Genomic DNA, 15,945 nt, shown 5'->3' on the forward strand with positions numbered 1-15,945 from the left:
GTATCATCGTAGTGCTTAGGTGAAGCCCTGCGCGGATCACATCACCAACACCATCATCATGTTGTCGTGCTGACGGAACTTATCGACTCCATCGACACTCTGCTGGATCAAGAGTTTGAGGGACGTCATCAAGCTGAACGTGTGCAGAACTCGGAGGTGTCATACGTTCGGTACTTGATCGGTTGATTCGAGTATACGTTCGACTACATCAACCGCGGAAGTTAACACCTCCTCTTTTGTTCTACGAGGGTACGTGGACACACTCTCCCCCTCTCGTTGCTATGCATATCCTAGATAGATCTTGCTTGAGCGTAGGATTTTTTTTGAAATTGCATGCTACATTTCCCAACTCAGACCCCTATTCTTAACTCATGGATGGGCTCATAGCCCAGTGACCAGAGAGTAGTGGCCCCTCTCGGCCAGGGCGGGTTCAAATCTAAATTCTGACGTGCATCTCACATTTTCCTCTCAATTAAAAAGTCGCAAGGGTTCCTCCCCCTACCGATCTAGTTTTGTATTTAACTCCTAAGAAAATATTTGACTAGTTTTTTTATCATCTGTCACCAACATTCAAGCAATTGCACTATATTTCATTAGTCATTTGAGTGATGCAAATTGATAATATGCAACAAGTGAACATACAAACACATATATAGTTTTCCAATCAAACAATCCAGATTAAAACATGTATACTTCATCCAAAAGCCACCAAATCGATCAAGTTTGATCCCAAAAACACAACATCGAATGTCTTCATGTCATGGATCAAGCCCTATCAAACTCATTGCACGAACTCAAGCAATTTCGTGCTCATCACCACCATGGTCGCCACCATCGCCACCATTGTCGTCGGCCCACCGCCACCATGTCCGACCTTCGATTGCGCCAAGATCTCCGCGCGACTGATTTCCCAATACTTCCTCGCCATGATATCTATGGTGATCGGGTCCGTGACATGATATCACATTCTTCGACATTGTTCTCTTTTGCAAGCCACTCCTCCTTGAGTGTAATCCTATGCTCCTCCGCTTCCGCCTTCCTCGCTCGGGTCATCAACTTTGTTGTCCACTTCTCATCCTTGAGGAACTTGAGCTCATTACACCTCACCCCCTTCTTTTTTGTGCATTCGGCCGCCAAAACTTTCTTATTCTTGGTCATAGCACAAAGCTCCTCTTTGTCGCAACATCATGATCCTCCAAAATACAATCGTCAACAACAAGCATGTCACAAGATCGTAGCCACAAACCATCATCAATATTCATAGCAAAAAAACATTTTCTTAACATCTCGAGATTATCGGCAAACACTTGGTGACCATGGACCTCGGCCTCCGCTACAAAGACCGAACATGTGGGAGGAGGAAGTTATGGGATGGTCGGATAAGGGTTGTGAGGCACTGGATGGGGATAAGGCGTCGGCCTAGACGCCTTCTTTGTTTTCTTTGCTTTCGCCTCTTTGAGGGCCTTATGGCTATCGTAGAATTCCTCGCGCGATTACCATCGATGGAAGTAAGTGTAGGGTGGACGATCGTCTTCGAGGCTGACATGGCCTTGCCACGTGCCTTTAATGATGTTGTGGCCATCTCCACCATGACCTTTGTCATGATCCACTTCCTTGGCCCATGGATGACGCGTGGGTCGACCCCGATGATGTAGCGTCAACGGGAGTGGCCAGCAGGGTTGCAGAGGGGGCATGTGGTTCCATTCCCATTGGAATTGGGACTGGCGATGGCTATCACGGCGACGTTGGGCAACAGAGGCGAGAAGAGGTGGCCCGTGAGGGGTAGTTGGGAGGGGGAGATTATCTTGTGAAATGTGTTTGCCCGCTTAACAATTGAATGATTTGATTATTTTCGTCTTTCTCCAACTATTATTATTCCTCAAACTGTGGTTCGCAACGATCACATTCTCTCACCCATCCCGAATATCTAATCTTCCAGTGGTTCACCTCGGGCTAGCCTCCCTTCCTCTTGTCTGGTTGCGACGACACGCCTCACTGTTGCTTGTTACGACGTCCTCGCCTATGGAGATGGATCCATCTAATCCGACCGGGAAATAAATGCAAAAAGGCTCCCCCCACCAGCATTTTCAACCCCCAAGCCCGCCTACGCTTTGGCCTCGTGCGCCGCCACTCTGACCCGATTTAGAACCTAGTTCTTCCAGTGTAGTTACCATGGTGAAGGATTTAAAACCTACCTATTGCTACAACACTCCACGAGGAATAATAAATAAAAGGAACCACCTATTTGATAGTTACCTCAAAAAATATTTGAGCACTCGGTTTGCAAGGGACCACTCTGAGTCCTTAGATAAAAAATGAATTGTTGGATTATCTTCTTCTTCCTCAAACCGCAAGACACACCTTCTCTTTCCCAGTCGATCGTATCATACTCCAGCTGTTTACCTCAGGCTCGACTCCCTTCCTCTCCTCTGGATGCGACAATACGACTCACTTTTGCTCGTTATGCTGCCCTCCCCCCTTCCACGAGGACTCCATCTAATTTGATCGGGAATTAAACACAAAGAGGCTCCCCCATGCGCATTGTCAACCTTCAAGCTTACCTCGATCTTCGGCCTTGTGTGCTGCCTCTCTGTTCTACAGAATCGGCTGACCCAATTTAGAAACTACTTCTTCTAGCATAGGTCCATGGTTAAGGATTTAAAACCTATCTTTCCTACAACACTCCGCAAGGAAAATAAATAAAGGGAATGCCAAATTGATAATTACCTCAAAAAAGATTCGAGCGAGTCGATTTGCAAGAGTCCGCTTTGAGCCGTTAGATAAAAAATGAATGGTTGGATTATTATCTTCTTCCTCCAACCGTTATTCTTCCTCAAACCGCGGTGCACATGGTTCACTCTCCAACCCCGAACCTCTCCTCCTCTAGTCGTTCCTTGGGGTTGCCTCCCTTCCCCCCGTCTGGCTGCGATGACACGCCTCCCTGTTTCTCGTTACGTTGTCCCCACCTCTAGCAAGGGCTCCGTCTAATCCGACCGGGAATTTAAATACAGAAAAGCCCACTCACCACCCACCTCTGTCTTTAGCCTCGCGCCTCGCCTCTTTGTTCCACATAATGGACTGACCCGATTTATAACCTACTTCTTCCATCGTAGTTACCATAGTTAAGGATTTAAAACCTACCTCTTCCTACAACACTCGATGAGAAAAAATAATAAAGGGACCGCCTATTTGACAGTTACCTCAAAAACCAATTCGAGTTAGTCCATTTGCAAGGGACCGCTTTGAGCCGTTAGTTAAAATTTGAATGGTTAGATTATCATATTCCTCCTCCAACTGTTATTCTTCCTCAAACCGTAGAGCACACGGTTCACTCTCCAACCCCGAACCTCTCCTCCTCTAGTCGTTCGCCTTGGGGTCGCCTCCCTTCCTCCCGTCTGGCTGCGATGACACGCCTCCCTGTTTCTCGTTACGTTGTCCCAACCTCTAGCAAGGGCTCCGTCTAATCCGACCGGGAATTTAAATACAGAAAAGCCCACTCACCACCCACCTCTGTCTTTAGCCTCACACCTCGCCTCTTTGTTCCACACAATGGACTGGCCCGATTTATAACCTACTTCTTCCATCGTAGTTACCATAGTTAAGGATTTAAAACCTACCTCTTCCTACAACACTCGACGAGAAAAAATAATAAAGGGACCGCCTATTTGACAGTTACCTCAAAAACCAATTCGAGTTAGTCCATTTGCAAGGGACCGCTTTGAGGCGTTAGTTAAAATTTGAATGGTTAGATTATCATCTTCCTCCTCCAACCGTTATTCTTCCTCAAACCATAGTGCACACGGTTCTCTGTCCAACCCCGAACCTCGCCTCCTATGGTCGTTCGTCTTGGGGTCGCCTCCCTTCCTCTCCTCCGGTTGCAATGACATGCCTCCCTGTTTCTCTTTATGTCGTCCCCGCCTCTAGCGAGGGCTCCGTCTAATCCAACCGGGAATTTAAATAAAAGAAAGCTCCCTCACCACCCACCTCTGTCTTTAGCGTCCGCCTCGCCTCTTTGTTCCATAGAATCGACTGACCCGATTTGTAACATGTTTCTTCCAACCTAGTTACCATGGTTAAGGATTTGAAACCTACCTCTTCCTACAACACTACATGAGAAAAAATAAATAAAGGGACTGCCTATTTAACAATTGCCTCAAAAACCAATTTGAGTTAGTCCATCTGCAAGGAACCGCTTTGAGCCGTTAGATAAAAATCGAATGGTTGGATTATCTTCTTCTTCCTCCAACTGCTATTCTTGATCGTACCATAGCGCACACCTTCTCTCTCCCAGGCATCATGTCATCCTCCAGCCGCTCGCCCCAGGATCACCTTCCTTCCTCTCCCCCGGTTGCGACGACATGCCTCATTGCTTATTCTTACGGCGTCCCCGCCTCCGACGAGGACTCCATCTAATCCGTCCGGGATTTAAACACAGAAGGCTCCCCCACCCGCATTGTCAACCGTTGAGCCCGCCTCCGTCTTCGGCCTCATGTGCCGCCTATCTGTTCCATGGAATCGATTGCCCGATTTAGAACCTACTTCTTCTAGCCTAGTTACAATGGTTAAGAATTTAAAACCTACCTCTTCATACAACACTCCACAGAAAAAAAATAAAATGACCGCCTATTTCACGGTTACCTCAAAAAAGATTCGAGTCAGTCGATTTGCAAGGAGCCGCTCCGAGCCCTTAGATAAAAATCGAATGGTTGGATCATCTTCTTCTTCCTCCAACCGTTATTCTTCCACAAACCGAAGCGCGCGTCCCCCCCCCCCCCCCCCCCCAAGCCGATCATGTCATCCTCCAGTCGTTCTCGTCGAGCTCGCCTCCATTCCTCTCCTCCAGTTGCGACGACATGCCTCATTGTTGCTCGTTACGCCGTCCCACCTCCGACAATGGCTCCATCTAATCCAATAGGGAATTAAATACGAAAAGGCTCTATAACCCGCACTATCAACCCTCGAGCTCGCCGCCGCCTTCCGTCTTGTGCATTGCCTCAATCCTCCGAGGAGTCGACCGACCCGATATAAAATTTCAGGCAACTAATGAATCACAAACGTGAAAAATAAATAATGCCATTTTCATGGTTGATATGTCCTGGACGCATAAACTCCACAATAACACGTCGAATGGCAAAATGTGGGTGAAAGAGGGGGCAACGGAGCAGTCAGGGTAACGGAAAGACACGCACGAGCGTCAATATCGCCTCATCTCCCACTAGCCGGCCCGCCCCGCCCCAGTGGGAGTTACCCGGTGTTCACTAACCCCACGACCAAGAACCCAATCACTCGCTCATCATTCGACGCCACAAGCGAACAAACCGCAACCTAAGCAGCAGTAGGAGGAGGAGGAGTAAAATCCCCACAAAAATATGAGCGCTAGAATACTCCTACGCTAGCAGCGGAGGAGAGAGAGAAGTGGGAGTAGTATACTCCTCGCTTGGTATTCTTCTCCCGTCCCCCCTCTCCCTCTCTCTCTCTCTTGTTCCTTGGAGTTGTTGTCCTGGGACGGAGCTTAGAAAAAGGCCCCGCCTTTTGGCTCATTCCTCACCTGCTCTGCTCTGCTCTGCTCCAGGGACGCGAGCGAGCTGCTCAGCGAGCGAGGGAGAGGGGGAGAGAGGGATGGCGCGCGTGGAGAAGGTTGCCGGCGGCGAAGGGCAGGTGGAGGTGGTGGTCGGGGTGGACGGCAAGGGCGCGATAGAGTGCCGGATATGCCAGGAGGAGGGGGAGGAGGCCGCCATGGACTCCCCCTGCGCCTGCACTGGCACGCTCAAGGTGACCCCCTCTCTGTCTTTCTCCCTCTCCGTCTCTTTCTTCCCCAATCTCTCTGGGAGGACGCTTCTGTTCTTGATTGTCAAGGAGCTGTGGCGCGTCAGTGTAGCGGCCTGTGGAGGCCAAGTGGAAATCTCATGTTTATTCGTTATGTTCTTCAAAGTGATGGGCAGATTTCTAGATGTTTTATCTTAGATTCTTGGTTCCATCCGTTCTCTGATGTTTTTCTTCGGGCAGCAGTGGTCTGTGCTCTGCACTTGCAGTCCTCTGTTTCCTTTCTTGTCGTTCTTTTTGCTGAAATTTGCCCTGCTGCTTGGTAATGCTATTGTACGTAATATTTTTGCTTCATCTTTTTGGGGCAGTATTTTCTGTTGTTGGAATCTTTCTCTAGACTGGAGCTTAGTGTGATGATTAGGAGCAGCCAAAGCTCTGTTCAGATTGCCAAATGATTGTTCTTAATGCGCAAGGAAACATACTCTGTTATTACAGAGTCCAAAACAAAACAGTGCGGTCTCGGGTTGTTCCTTTCTGCAGACACGAGCAAACAGTCGAATTAGCAGTGACCGGTCCATGTTTATCCATCCAAATCATTGCCTCATCTTTCCAGTTGTCAGATAATTGGCTGTTTTTCCTTCAAGCCGTCTCACATGTGACCTGGGATTGATTATCTCCTGAACAAAGTGACATGTGACCTGAGATTATCTTATGATATGAACAAACAAAAATGCTAACCGTGTGGTGCTGGTCAACCGGCGTTGGTTGGATGCAGTTCGCGCACAGGAAGTGCATACAGAGGTGGTGCGACAAGAAGGGGAACATCACATGTGAAATCTGCAACCAGGTGGGTATTTCTGGTTTTCCCGTTACCAGAAAGACTACCACTGTAGAGTAATGTACTATACTGATATTGCATTGCATTTCTAAATTCTAGGTGCATGTTAATTAATTGTTTCTCATTGTTGTTAAAGAACCTTGGTGCCTGATGTAGGTAGCGCTGTAGTTCAGTTTATGAATTATGGGCAGTCCAATTCGGGCCAACTGCATGGCAGAGGAAAAATAAAATGTTAATGGTTTTCACCATGTTCTGTACTATTTGTCAGCAGAGTCTTTCAGAGTCCGCTTATGTTTGTTTTTGCTACAGGTTTACTCTCCAAACTATGTTCTCCCTCCAACCAAGTGCTGTTCAGATGAAATGGGCATGGATCTTAGGTACTTACTGAAGCCATGTTTCATAGTCTTGTGAAATTGTGGAAATCATTTATGTTCTGTCAACTGAAGAATGCTGCCGTGCATGTTCTGAAGTAATGGCTGTTTGTTTGTAACCAGGCAAAGCTGGGTTGGACGAATCGATCCCCATGATTCCCATTTCCTGGCGATCGCCATCGCGGAGCAGCAGCTGCTGAACGCTGAATTTGATGACTGCATGACCTCAAATTCGAGTGGCGCCACATGCTGCCGGTCTATTGCTCTAATTGTATGTTACAAAACCCTTTTTCTCAGTAAGCCTATCTTTGTTACAGTTCTGAGTGGATAATGATGTTGATTTTTGCTGCAGTTGATGTTCCTTCTGCTCGTGCGCCATGTAACCGTGATCGTGCGAGATGTTAGCATGCTACAAGATGCGACGGTTCTGTTCAGCGTGAGTCCATATGACCTACTTTGCTATCTCAATATTCACCTTTACGCGGTCTTGGCATTATGGTTTCACATTACTTAAACTAACTGAACATTTCCTTCATTTCAGGCAATTCTTCAGTTCGTGGGATTCTTCCTTCCGTGTTACGTCATAGCGCGCTTCTGCTATGCCTTTCAACACCGGAGGCGAAGACAGGTATTGCTCCCATCCCCACCTGAACCTGGAGTTACTGAAACTGTTCTACTGCCATCCTACTGTCATTCTCTCTCTGTTGAGTTGCATTATCCATTACTTGCAATCTATTTTCAGCAGAGCGCTCATGCACTCTCTCTGCAGGTTTAGGGGCATGCCTGAACCCGGAACCGTACTTTGTCGCGCAAACCGGACCCCGACTTGAGAAGAGAAAGGCGGCGAAGCTTGCGAAGCGAAGCTTCTTCTTCTCCCCCTTGGCCGCAACGAATCATGGTTTCATGAAAAATGTAGGCGAAAAGTAGATGGATTGTGGTGGACGGAGTAGCTGCAACGGCACCCGTCGAGCTCAACTGTACATATGAGAGTCAGTTTACAGCTACAGATGCAAGTTGAAGTTGATGACATTTTCGCTCCTCCTTAAAATAGTGGGTTGGTCGCCATTGGGGCGGATGGGTGGGTCGATGCAGAGTTGAAATTCGCGGCCCCCCGCATTCATGTCTCGGAGGACGCAGCCGTGCTGGTGGCGATGGCTCGGGGTTCGCCCCCTGCTGCCCGAATCGATCGCCTCCGTGTTTGGTCGGCTGCCGCGGTTCGCCTCGCGGAATTGCTGGCGACGTCCCGGGGCGGGTCAAAACCAGCCGCCTCTCTCCTCTCCTCTCCTCTCCTCCCACCCTCTTAGATCGAATCTACACCTACCTTGGATCTTGGTCTGGCAGGCAGGTGATGGGTCGAATCTACGTACCCTTATTATAGTACTTTCTAACTCGGAAAATGCATTGCAGCTCTCAGGTGCTACACACCCCTATATAAAAATATCAGGAATTTTGAAAAAAATCTAAAATTTTGGGATATGAAACCTGAGTGCCCGTTGTACACCCGTGTTCATTTTCGTGGTGGGATGGGTGCCCTTGGTATTCGTGAAGTAGGAATTACAGTCCGACATACGTTACATTCGGTTTTTTTCTACACATTTTTTTTGTCTTTTTACTGGCATTATCACGGCCACCTATTCGTCACGAAACTGAACACATGTGTACAACTTGCGTCACCGCCTATTTTCACTCCCTTGACCCGGTGGTTTCTGCACCGGTGGCAAGCTCACGCTCAAGTGGTGTGTTTTATGGCGTCATCGACTATGTGGCGACGCGTCTAAGAACAAAGTTGTTCGTGAACTGTTGGTGGTGTATGGTCGTCCTCCTTCATGTCCGCGTGGTGCGTTAATGCTGGATCTGTATCACAACAAGCTTGTGCTGACGCCGATATTTCTTCATTTGTATTCGCAGACCCGCACCTCACAATGGACTATTATTTTCAATGTCTCGAGACTATGGCCTTGTCTTTGTGCGGATCAAAGGGTCCAACGTTGCGGTTGTCGTCACATGAGTGCTAGTGTGGGGGGGGGGGGACAAAGTTAAAGGTTTTGGCTTTCGCAATGAAGTGATGGAACTTTAGTTCCTTATCCTTTTTCGTTACACCATTGTTCATGGTGGTATCATTTTCGTATTTGTATCATTCCTTAATGGGTAATACATATGCTTTTGCAGACATTCAAAATAGATTTCTAATTGACTTTGGGCTCAAACCTATTTCGGATAGAACTTGTTTGGCAACCATGTATCTGAATTTGTGGCAAGAAAAGGAAGAAAAGGATCGTAGATAACAACTTCTTTGTTATGTCCATGATTCTTGGTACTTTGTTTTGGCTTGCTTGACTTTTTTTTATTTTGAAGTTTGAATCGACAACCCTTAGAAAATTACAACTATTTGATAACCGCAAAGCAACGATAGTCACAAGAAACTTGGGTAATTCGCCCACGACCTCATTGCGAATACTAATGGGGAAGTTGTAAAGGGGAAGTGTGTTCACGTGTTCCCATGTCGTGCATACTACATCTTGGGTCATAGTTTCTCGTGTGGTGGGAGGAGGTCGGCCAAATCCCTTCGACGTGTTGCCTGTGGTTTCCTTAAAGGGAACTATATGCCTACCAAAATAAAAGTAGTTCAACGTTTTCACGCCAAAAAGTTCAAGACGAAGGATAGATGTCACCAACCAAGACCCCTATACATGGTAGTAGTTGTGAAGCTGAAGACATCACACCACTGTGAGGGCATGAGTCCGCCACGACATAGCCATCTTGCCATTGAAGCCGCTCTTATGCACATCATTGACAACCAAAAACCTAGTCTGGGGATTAGCAAAACCAGAAAGCTCACTAGCCCCTCAACGCTGCTCAGATCAATGTCAAGATGTGGTTGGAGCCATAACAAAAACATTGGTCCTAGCACAACCACTGTCACCATCACTGAAGTGGCACCATAACAGACACAAAACATAGACATTCGATCTAGACCAAATAAACCTAGACGATAGAATTCACTGTGCTCCCCCACCTTCTTCCATCATGGTAGAGGAGGGCAGGGGAATCGACGACTCAACAACAAAAAGGTCAGTAGAGGAGGGAGGGGGGCTCGGTCCTGACATCTGAGGGGTCTCGATGCAAGATACAATTATATGCCTTTGTTTTGCACATGACATATAATCATACACGCAGTTAGTTTGGCCCTAGGTAAACAAGGCTTTTTGTGTTTTAATGGGAAATTAATACTCCATGGATGAACTAAAGGACTACATAAAAGGGGATTTGTCCTAACTATTGCAAATTAAAGAGGGATTTGCTGGCAATCAACAATTCAAGCTCTTGCTCACAATAATCTGCGTTGAATGGCAGGAAATCGCATTGAGTTGCACATGCCATCGTCGACGAGTAGTGTTTGTTGTTGTTGTTGTTGTTGTTGTGTTGCACAAAGGTGATCAGCAAAAGAGGAGACAAAGGGAGATGAAGCATGCAATCACAAATCGTTATAGGCTGCACCCCGCATGATAAATAAAAGGGACATCATATATGACGGATTTAAGAGTGTGACGCAAAGGGTTCCACGCGACTGGGCTAGCCCATTGGTCGAAGCAATTAGTGTTTTGTAGTGCGACATAAACATCCCTAAAAGAAGCAAAGGGTTCCACGCGACTGGGCTAGTCCATTGGCCGAAGCAATTAGTTTTCTGTAGTGCGACATAAACATCCCTAAAAAGAAGAGTTGCAAAGACTCAAACTCAAGACCTCGCACTATGGAATGAATGCTACTAGCCACTAGAACTAATGTCTATTTATGATTGACTAAAAGTGGGAAATATTAAAGAACACACTGCAACGTCGAGATTTGAAAGTTTTTCGAAATACTTCTTGAAAATTGTGATTTTTCTGAAGTACTGAATATTTGTTGAAAGCACAAATAATTCTGAAATTCCAAAACATTCTTTGAAAGATGTGAACATTTTTTTTTGTGATTTTGAGTTTTTTTTTTAAATTTCTAACATATTTTGAAAACACGGACAATTTCTGAACAATGTGAAGAAACTTTGAAATCCTGAAAGATTTTGAAATTTCCCCAAAAATTTGGAAAACACAAACAATTTTTTGAAAAATGCAAACAGGTTTTGAAACTCCATACAAATTTGAAAGCATGAATATTTGACAAATTTGCGTTTATTTTTTTTGTGAACTTCTTTTATGAAATCATGATTTTCTAAAAAGTGTGGACATTAAAAAAATATTAAAGTAAAATGAAAATAAGTAGAAAAAACGAAAATGTAAAACGGGAAAACAACTGTTAAAGAAAAAGCAGTCCGGGAACCTTCTAGATGGTTCCCTAGACTGGTTGAGAACGTGCACGTACGGTAAAATGGACCGGCCAACCCCAGAGCGCTCACCTCACCTCGCTCGTAGTGTGCGTCCGGTCGACACCCCGTGCCAGTGAGATATGTATCGCTTGTAGCACTCGCCTACATCACATGTGGAGAAGGCCCGCCCATTTAGTGGAGATTTTGTGAAACTTCTGGAACCTTCCGTCCAGATTTCGAAAGGTTCCAGAAGGCTTATTTTTCTTTTTTCTTCTTCGTTTATTTTTACTTTTTACTTTTTGTTTTTCATTTGCTATTTTTTAGTTTTAATATTTTTTATTTTTTATTTTTTATTCCTAATATTCGTAAAATTCAGAACATTCAATTTTCAAATAATATTCAGGATTAAAAAATCTTTAAATTTTCCAAATATGCACACATTTTCCAAATCAGTGAACATTATTTTAAATTCATGAGCATTTTTCAAATACATGCACATCTTTTCAAATTAATGAGAAAATGTGGACACTTCTAAAAATGTGAACAATTTTCAAATTCCAAAACATTGTTCTGAAATACACGAACAAATTTCAAATTCATGAGCTTTTACAAATACTCAAACATATTTCAAATTCAAGAATATATTTCAAATCCATGAACAGTTTTTATATTAGGGATCATTTTTTAATACATGATTTTTTTTAAAAAAATCAACATTTTAAAATTCATGAACTTTGTTCGAATACAGGAACATTTTTATAATGCGTAAATTTTTTATTTGACATTCCGAAATTGTGGGGATATATAGAAAAAAAAACAGGAAGTCCGTTCTTAAAGTAGCACATGTATGTTTTTTGTGAGGTAAACCACTTGCCTAGGGGGTAAAAAACTTTTGTTCAATTTAGGTAATGTTTCGAATACAAATAATATCGGGTGTGACAAGTAGCCAAACATAGCGGTCATGCTCTAAAGAATTTAGCAAAGCCTTTGTAAGATCTTGTGCTTCACTGTCTCCTTCTCATGCACTATGCATAGCCCGCCGAAATCCTCCTTGTTCACTCTTATGTATTCAATAGTCACCGAACTAGCACGTTTGTAATCCTCTATCAAAACACAATTAGTAATTGCCTGCACTTCTTGGAGGTATAAATTTGCTGGTATGTGCCATATGTTCTAGGGTTTCCAGCTCGATCAAGCTTTTCAGCACTATCGTGGATGCACCAAGGTAATTGCACTCCTCATCTTTGCAAACAGTAGCAAAAGCTCCCTTCTCCTGGTTCCTCGCGACACACGCATCAACATTAATTGTTGCAAACCCCCGAGGCGGTGAAATCCACCTTTTGGTTCTAGTACTTCTTGGCAATGACACACCATAGTTGCTTGGTATTTCATGCTTGCTTCTATGCGGAGCGACCGAGCGCTGCTTTCTGCGCCCTGGGTCTGGCCCATTTATCAGATCATGTGAGCGATCGCTGATTCTGGCCTAGCAAAGCGAAGCTATCAACACAAGTGATGGGAGCATGCTGCTCGCTTAAAGCGATAATCCGGAACGGGGTTGTACTAAATCAGTGTCACTTAATATAAAACGGAGGTTGTACATAGCGCCCCCCGACAATCAGTTGCGGCAGATAGGATTTAGCCAAGTAAAAATGCCTTGAGTAATCTGCACTTCACTGTCGAATGCTTGTTATTATGTGGGCTGAAAAGACATATATGTTTTTGTTGGGCCATAGGCTGAATATCTGGGTTGCGGCCCTGTGCAGTTGTTGCATTGGCTGTACATGCCTGGGGCCGGCCCACGGGGGTTTCATTGTTGGGGGAGGCGTCTAAGGTTTTCTATGCATCTTTCTACACATACTACAAAATGTAGTAGTTTTTTTAGTATAGCAACACGTTAATTTTGTGTAAAGAATACACATTATCTTTGCATGTCAAAAGAAAAATAGTCCCACTGTTCCTAAATGTAAGTCTTTTTAGAGATTCCACTACAAACTACATACAAATGTATATAGACATATTTTAGAGTGCAGATTTAGTCATTTTGCTCTGTATATAGTCCATAGTGGAATCTCTAAAAAGACTTAGTTTTAGAAACGGGGGAGTATTTGCTAGTATCTTTTTTTTTACACGTGCATATAGATTTCCATGGATATTGGATAGAGACGATATTAATTGCTCATTAGCCTTTCCCAAAAATGGCTAGCCCTCCTGGGACACGTGCGTGATCACGGCACTCGAGGCACCAAACGCCGATCACAGCATCTCGATTCTTCTTCACCGTCTCACATTCTCAGTATATATACACGCGAGGCATCCACCCGCAAAGCACCAACCAAGCCAAGCTCGCAACTCTCGTAGCGTGCAAAACCGCCGCCGCGCCAATCCACCTCGACCGCCGTCGATCGACCGGCCCACCAGATCCAGCGCGCGCAAATGGCCACTCTCGTGTTCGACGCGGCGGTCCTGAGCCGGAAGGACGACATCCCGCCGCAGTTCGTCTGGCCAGCCGACGAGGCCCCGTCCGTCGACGGCGTGGAGGAGATCGCCGTCCCCGTCGTCGACATCGCCGGGTTCCTGGCTGGCGACGGCAGCGCTGGCGCCGGCCCTGGCCTCCGTGACCTCGCCGCGGCGTGCGAGAAGCACGGGTTCTTCCAGGTCGTGAACCACGGCGTGGATCCAGCGCTGCTCGCCAAGGCGTACCAGTGCTGCGACGCCTTCTACGCGCTGCCGCTCGCCGAGAAGCAGCGCGCGCAGCGCCGCCTCGGCGAGAACCACGGGTACGCCGGCAGCTTCGTGGGGCGGTTCGGCAGCAAGCTCCCCTGGAAGGAGACCATGTCCTTCAACTGCTCCGCCGCGCCGGAGGGCGCCCGCAAGGTCGTCGACTACTTCGTCGGCGTGCTCGGCGAGGAGTACCGTGACATGGGGTACGTACCCACTTACATCACTCTCTTTCTAGCTAAATCCATGCGTAATTTGGTATACTACTAGCTGTAGCCGCTATTGCTTTCAAAATCAATCCATGCATATACGACGTTATCACTTTTTAGTGATATGTACAAGAGGACGATCGTCCCCTGATTTTTCATTAGAAAAGGCCAAACTTGTCTTACAAATACCCATAACGACAAGGAATCTTGAAGTAGAAGCAGTGTAGAGCCGCATCTGAGCTAGCAGAAGATGGCCCTAGAAAAAGTTCAGCAAAGGCCTACATTTTATACGAACCATATTTGGCATGAAGTCAAACCATAGTGTGGAATGAGTGCACGCATATTTATGCTTGGATATGCATGCCTGCATGCAGAGAGGTGTGGCAGGAGTACTGCGACGAGATGACACGCCTGGCGCTGGACGTCACGGACGTCCTGGCGGCGTGCCTGGGCCTCCGCCACGGCGCGCTGCGCGGCTTCTTCGCCGGCGACGACTCCCTGATGCGGCTGAACCACTACCCGCCGTGCCAGCAGCCTCACCTGACGCTGGGCACGGGCCCGCACCACGACCCGACGTCGCTGACGCTGCTCCACCAGGACGACGTCGGCGGGCTGGAGGTGTTCACCGGCGGCGCGTGGCGCGCCGTGCGGCCCCGGAGCGACGCCTTCGTCGTCAACATCGACGACACCTTCTCCGCGCTCACCAACGGGCGCCACATCAGCTGCCTCCACCGCGCCGTCGTCAACAGCAGCCTGGCCCGCAGGTCGCTCACCTTCTTCCTCAACCCGCAGCTGGACCGCCTTGTTGCGCCGCCGGCCGAGCTGCTCGCCGTCGACGGCCGCCCGCGCGTGTACCCGGACTTCACTTGGCGTGAATTCCTCGAGTTCACGCAGAAGCACTACCGCTCTGACTGGAGGACCCTGGATGCATTCGCCTCGTGGATCAATCAGGGCCGCAAAGGCTAGAAGGGAAACCAGACAGAAAAGGAATAAGGTGAAATCTAATATAGATAAAAAGGAGCAGAGACAATTTGGATGGATGTGGATTTTCATTGAATGTAATAAATTAAGAACCAGCCGGATGTCGTGTTTACTCCTATCTTCATGTTATATAATGATGAGACATCATTTGAATTTAGAGATTTTAATATCCGACCTTGGCACAATTCTTCCTTTTCTTTTCTGAAACCATACAAAAAAATGAATTGTATTCGTGATTCGAAAAAATGATATTGTGTTTGTTATTTGCTTGAAATACTTGTTCCGCTTGCCCGGTTATTCCGCGCCTCTGGTACCATAACATTTAGAGCATGCAAATAGAGATATACTCTCTCCGTTACTAAATATAAGTCTTTCTAGAGATTCCAATACTAAAAAGTGACTTGATACATCCGTATTTAGACAAACCTAAGACAAGAACATCCGTATTTAGATAAATCTAAGACAAGAATTTTGGGACGGAGAGAGTAACAATTAAGGCCTTCTACTATTGTAGAACACAAAGTCTTGATATAAAGTTAATCCAATGGTCTAAATGCAGAGCTCAAGCGTGCATATGCCTAGACAACCCTCATCCTTCATTCACATTATGGGTTCTCGAGTTGCAAGATTCATATTGTTAGAAGAGATAGAGGGATTTGGCGGAATATGATGGATGTATTATTGAGCCTCGAGGGCGAGTATATATTGAGTACAAGACTTGAAGGGAAAGACACCTCCTAGAGATAAGATGGAAATAATTCT

At 46.2% G+C, this 15,945-nt stretch overlaps 2 protein-coding genes across 3 annotated transcripts; both read left to right on the top strand.

Moving 5' to 3' along the window:
- The first annotated feature begins 5,441 nt into the window (after positions 1-5,441).
- On the top strand, positions 5,442-9,917 carry LOC123071741 (uncharacterized). Of its 2 annotated transcripts, none has more exons than XM_044495327.1 (7): positions 5,442-5,772; positions 6,539-6,610; positions 6,911-6,978; positions 7,096-7,243; positions 7,325-7,408; positions 7,514-7,600; positions 7,742-8,020. In XM_044495327.1, the coding sequence occupies exons 1-7, from the start codon at positions 5,620-5,622 to the stop codon at positions 7,745-7,747; spliced, it is 618 nt and encodes a 205-aa protein (XP_044351262.1). In that variant the 5' UTR covers positions 5,442-5,619; the 3' UTR covers positions 7,748-8,020. The 2 variants fall into 2 exon arrangements, with proteins under 2 accessions (XP_044351262.1, XP_044351261.1); XM_044495326.1 differs by lacking the exon at positions 7,742-8,020 and adding an exon at positions 9,521-9,917 and having other exon boundaries at positions 5,448-5,772; positions 7,514-7,605.
- A 3,670-nt stretch (positions 9,918-13,587) lies between these two features.
- LOC123066068 (gibberellin 20 oxidase 3) lies at positions 13,588-15,352 on the top strand. The gene is made up of 2 exons (XM_044489228.1): positions 13,588-14,199; positions 14,577-15,352. The coding sequence occupies exons 1-2, from the start codon at positions 13,709-13,711 to the stop codon at positions 15,166-15,168; spliced, it is 1,083 nt and encodes a 360-aa protein (XP_044345163.1). The 5' UTR covers positions 13,588-13,708; the 3' UTR covers positions 15,169-15,352.
- Positions 15,353-15,945: the final 593 nt, after the last annotated feature.

The sequence above is a fragment of the Triticum aestivum genome, chromosome 3B, assembly GCF_018294505.1.
Source record: "Triticum aestivum cultivar Chinese Spring chromosome 3B, IWGSC CS RefSeq v2.1, whole genome shotgun sequence".
Taxonomy (NCBI): Eukaryota; Viridiplantae; Streptophyta; class Magnoliopsida; order Poales; family Poaceae; genus Triticum; species Triticum aestivum.

Bases quoted from the DNA above. Each gene is read 5' to 3' on its own strand.
- LOC123066068 (XM_044489228.1), top strand. From the start codon at position 13,709: ATGGCCACTCTCGTGTTCGACGCGGCGGTCCTGAGCCGGAAGGACGAC. The intron at 14,200-14,576 runs GTACGTACCCAC...GCCTGCATGCAG, and splicing joins GAGGAGTACCGTGACATGGG to AGAGGTGTGGCAGGAGTACT.
- LOC123071741 (XM_044495326.1), top strand. From the start codon at position 5,620: ATGGCGCGCGTGGAGAAGGTTGCCGGCGGCGAAGGGCAGGTGGAGGTG. The intron at 7,244-7,324 runs GTATGTTACAAA...TTTTTGCTGCAG, and splicing joins GCCGGTCTATTGCTCTAATT to TTGATGTTCCTTCTGCTCGT. The intron at 7,606-9,520 runs GCTCCCATCCCC...GTGTGGTGGGAG, and splicing joins CGGAGGCGAAGACAGGTATT to GAGGTCGGCCAAATCCCTTC.